At 35.8% G+C, this 5,285-nt stretch overlaps 1 protein-coding gene across 1 annotated transcript in view; it reads right to left on the bottom strand.

Annotated features, from left to right (window-relative positions):
• poglut2 (protein O-glucosyltransferase 2) overlaps positions 1-1,234 on the bottom strand; it is an 11,188-nt gene extending 9,954 nt beyond the window's left edge. Inside the window, exon 1 of the mRNA XM_008402948.2 lies at positions 770-1,234. Within this exon, the coding sequence (XP_008401170.1) occupies positions 770-957 (188 nt within the window). The 5' untranslated portion in view covers positions 958-1,234. The remainder of the gene's footprint in view (positions 1-769) is intronic.
• Between the last annotated feature and the right edge of the window lie 4,051 nt (positions 1,235-5,285).

Genomic DNA, 5,285 nt, shown 5'->3' with positions numbered 1-5,285 from the left:
TTCAACAACATCAGTACTCATCTTCATCCATTGTAAGATGTTTATTTCTAATTCGAAACAGAAAATCAGGAAGCCACATTAGAGGGAGATTGTAAACAGTGTGGARCAAAAAGACTTATTTGTTTAACAAAGAAGTCTAAAACTATACGAATTGGGAAATATTTTGAAAAGTATTTATCTTTGTGGGTAAGATATCTGTCTGTCTGTATTTCTGTCTATTTGTCTCATTTCATCATTATCATTTTATCATTATGCAACAGTTGCTAGTAATTTACTCAAGATGGACATGGAGATGGAATGAGTTGGTTTCCCATCAAACTCTAAAAATTATAGAAAACTTGCTAACAAAAAGCCTCAGRCCTGCAGCCCATGGRCGGATCTAGACACAGGCCAACAGATTTGGCTCACTTGTATATTAAATKATGAAATATTGCCCTGTAGWCAGCAATTTATTCACATGTACAATTATTATTATTGATCATTTAATTAAAGATGAATTGTACAAGTTTATGTCATTGGGGCCGGGGGCGCCGATGACATGTTCGCATACACCTCAGAAAGTATGTAGTTGTGCCCCTGCTTGTCTGCACTCTTGTTTAGAAACAACTTCCAAAAATCGATTTTTATTTATTTATTTTGGAGGACGGTTGACGGCAAACTATTAAAAAAGGGAAAACTTTCAATGTTTCACATTAAAAGAAAACCCATCCATTTACTTGGGTTTGAGGGAGGGGGAACAACATACGCAAACCAGGCCAAATGTACTCACTTTTTCCCTGAGCTGTCCACCGCCTGAATGTAAAAGAATCGAGCAGGGAGGACGATGTCCGCCTCCAGCCCTGGTCCCCACACCAACGTTTTAGCAGCGCTGATGATCGAGCCACCCTTTTCTCCGGATAGCTCACACCTGAACACCTCCAGACAAAAAACCAGCAGCAGCAACAGTCGAACAGACATAACGCCAGGTCTTCTTTTCTTTCGGTCGAGCCTTTTTTCCTCACTGCCGTCTTCTGCTGAAGCCCACCAAAAGATGAGAAACACAAGGGTCGTGTCTTAATATGTTCCGTTTCCATCTGCAAATGCTCCAGGCAGCAGCGACATTGCTAATATTTAATGTCTGTTTAAAATAAACTTCATATTATTTTTGTTTTAGAAGTATTTTCTTGCAGTTCAGCTAAACTTCGGGAATCTGCTAAATAAACCAGGGAGGCGGGCTCAGATATGGCAAGGCTGAGCTGCTATTGGTTGAGGCTTCACGGAAGTATAGCAACAATTGGCTTCAGGAGCAACAAAATACTAAACAAGAATATGATTGGAGGGAAACACGGAAGTAAAATAAAATGTAGTTGGCTAGGTCTGCTCTTTTTATATTGCCCGGCACATGACACAGCTACAGCGGCGCAGGAGGAGTTTATCTATAGAATGGAAAGGAGGGAGGGACGGAGGGGGAATATACAATGTTTTGAAATAGGAAAAAGTATCAATCGAAAACGGGGACCGTCGGAGACATTATCAAACAATATTAAAAAACTAATAAAAATCATGTAAGTATATCTATTCATTATCTATGTCCACTTGTCTATGCGGTTCTTATTCAACTCAAATGGTGATAAGGCGAGAGCCAGGACAGGTCGCGAGTTCATCATTGTGCAACATAGATATACACAGATCAAATAACTATGCGGATTAAGATCTTACAATTTACAGAGACAAAGTAACCAAACAGTCATCCTCTGGACCGTGGAAGGGAGACAAAATACCTGGAAATCACAAAAGATCCATGCAAAAAGAGACAAGACAGGCCACATTCAAATCCAAGACAAATTTGGAAGGTAACCATAGATTTATCAGCATATATCATGTCATATGTTATACATATATACATCGAGAAAGCGCTAACTTTCTTCAGTAAATTTAACCTACATTTTGATCTTAGCATCAAAACAGACTATGTTTATAAGAGCCATGGCTCTTTGAGCTGCATTAGCAAAATATCTTCTGTATTGCTGCACTATATTTGGCTCAAAAATTAAGAGCTTAGACTTAGTATTAACCTCAATTTAACATTGTTTCATGCAAAAACGTTGGGGATTTGCTTGTTGTTCTGCTCAATGACCAGAATAACTACAATTAGCAAAACAAGATGAAAATGTTTTTTTCCCCTATGTTGTGCATTCAAACATATCATTTTCACTAATGATGGTCATACTCTACTATCAACATGATGGATTTAGTGAGACACAAAAGAGCAATTAAGCTGTTGACTGTAACCATAATTTGCTCTGGTATTTACAGCAGCCATATTGGAGTCAAAGGTGAGCCACCAACTTTTAGAATTGCATCTCTGACTTAATGGAGAGTCACAAATTATGTTTTGAGCTTCAAGCTGTTTAAATGTCATTTTTTCCTGAGTACAAATGAAACATAATATAAATTTGTTCCACTTGAATCAGCAGTCAGAATATTCAGAATATTTTTGAAAATATTTTCAAATAAAAAGGTTCTAAAATGTAAATGTAATTGCTTTCCTTAACGTTTCACTCCTAAAATTACATTTCCTGTACTCTGATGAAGGAGCATGACAGCAAAGGAACAGAGATTTCCAGTGTGTACATCAATCAATGTTTATTTCAGTTTTGCTTTTGCATCAACATATTTTCAGACCTTTTTTATCAAGTTATTTCTATTACACTAGAATATATCAAGAACAAAAAGTGGAATCCATTGAAATAAGACAAACGTTGTTGCCATTATTGAGAAAACCAAATAAATGCCATTTCAGCATACTACATTGTGAAGAACTACATAGTTCCAGTGATTTAGACAGAGCCAGAATACCAGATAGTATAGTACCAGCAGTAACAGGTAGAACAAATACAGAAAATATCCCAAGAGTCTCTCATTTTTTGTGTTTTACCTTTCACCCAAAGTTAAACTGTACAGTTAATATAAAAACTGAAAACATACAAACCAAAAACAGGAAAAAAAAAGCTTAATAACAAAACACCCTGTCAGCAGAAGTCAGATTTTTTTGTTTTGTTTTTGATTTTCCTTCTGAATTTTGGTTTTCTTTTCTTTTTATGCGTATTCTCTGCCACTGAAAGAACTGCACAGAACACAAATGTCACTAACGGTACAGAGATAAGAGGATGATGTATTATTGAATCAAAATCATGGTGTTTTTTTCTTTTTATTCATGTAGCTCCACTGTGAAAGGTCAGAATGTTTAGGTTAAGTTTATGTTTGTGTGAAGGCCATTTGAGTCTAAGGAATGTGTCAGCAGCCCGACAAAGCTGGTGGAAATTACCGATTTACTTGTGAATCTTTGTTTTACAGATTTTAAATGCATTTAATGTATGTTTCATTTTGGATGAGAAACTGGCCTCTACTTGACCGAGGCAATTTATTTTACCCTCGATGTGGTGATGCTCCAAAGGATAAAAAACACGCGAGTGATCAAAGTTGGTACCCTTGGATTTTTTTTTTTTCAGGTCAGTTCAAAATACAGACGAGTACACAAGTACAAAATATCCTTCTTGTTTGACGCTGTTAGTCTGTGTCGTGTGGCTACCCACTGACGTACAACACAATCACAATTTGATACACGACCATGTATCATAAAACATTAGTTGCTTTTAAAAATACATAAGCCATCAGTGAAGAGGCTGTAACCATCAAATATTTGACTGCGACACAAGGATATCATAGTCAGTAAGAACAATATTGAAAAGAAAAAAAAAAACATTTTTGCCTCCAGTTGAAATTTCTGCAAATGTTTTACACATATACATATTTTTCTTCACTGACTCAACATTTGAACATCACTTAAAAAAAAAAAAATACTGTTATTTCCCCTGAACCGTATACAGATACACTACTCACAGACGGCAGAGATGAAACTGATGTGATCTCAACTCACTTTTATCGGAAGAACTGAAAATCACAACGCACGCCGTCCTGGGTTGCGAGTAAATGCCTATTTGGGTTTAACACTGAAAAGATGGGAGGGCACATTTTTTGATTGCTTTGACAGAAAAAAAAGTCATATTTGAAATCTTTCTTGAACACACACACACACACACGCACACACACAACCCAAAGGCTTGCTAAACTGTGACGTCAAACAGAGGCCGTTAAAGATCCACATAAAAAAACGCCTTTGTTTACTTGCATTAAAGGTGACCTATCCGAGTCCCTTTCCTTCTGGCCCCAGATTTTTATGTTTCAGTGCCAAAATGTAAAAAAAAAAAAAGATAAAATAATTACATTTTTGTGTTTTCATAAACGGAATAAAGGTTTTAATGTGTCTTAAATCTACCGCTCATGTAGATTAATAAACCTTCAAAGTTTAACCGATTGAAATTATTCGTATATTAACAAAAAAAAAAAATTACAAAATACATTCAGTACTAATTTAAAGAAAAGAAAATTCTTCATTTTGGACCAAATTAAAAGTGGTGATACAGGTACCAGCCTAAGAGTCTTTCTCTACCCACATTACAGGGACATATTTTCTCTGTTGATCCCAAGTCCCAGTTGAATAAACATGCAGATAAGCAATAATAAAACCAGTTGGTATGCAATAGACGGATTAGAGAATAGTTTTTCCTCCCAAGTGCTAGTGCCACCCTTCAACCGGACAGAGTCCTGCAAATTCACCCATTTCAAAAACCTCCATTGCCCTTATATATATTGTTTAAAGAAAAAATAGAAAATGAATTTTGATATGCCCTCTACAAAAAACTTCACGTGTAATTCTTTAAGATCTATCGCTCCCGCTAATGACCTCGTCTTGCTTAAGCTTCCAGTGAAAAGATTCCTCCTACTTGCTTTTTATGGCACACAAATTGTATATAGGTTTGTACAACAGATATAAACACACGATTCAGAATACACTGTCCTCATCTATGTCACTTCAGTTGCTGTTTTTACACACCTTTTGAGTATGGAGTTGTCCCTCTTTGTCATCCAATGTAATTGAGAGTAGCAGCAGCTCAAACAGTGAAAACACACTAGGGTGATCAGACTTTGCAGAGTTATTACTACTTATTTAAATTTGCATTGTGCAGCCCAGAGTAAATGAAGTTAGAAGAAAGTTTGAATATTACATTATTCCAAGTCTGTGTAGATAGTTATTTATGTGCATTTATATTGTATTAAGTAATATTTGCTCAGACTAATAAAAATACTAATAAAATTAACCATAAATGAAAATTAAAAAAGGGAAAGTAACACAAGTTTTGGCTTAATAGCAATGCAGTTATATGATTCCCTTTTCAGATATA

The sequence above is a fragment of the Poecilia reticulata genome, linkage group LG2, assembly GCF_000633615.1.
Source record: "Poecilia reticulata strain Guanapo linkage group LG2, Guppy_female_1.0+MT, whole genome shotgun sequence".
Lineage (NCBI taxonomy): Eukaryota > Metazoa > Chordata > Actinopteri > Cyprinodontiformes > Poeciliidae > Poecilia > Poecilia reticulata.
This window is presented reverse-complemented; position numbering and strand designations above follow the sequence as displayed.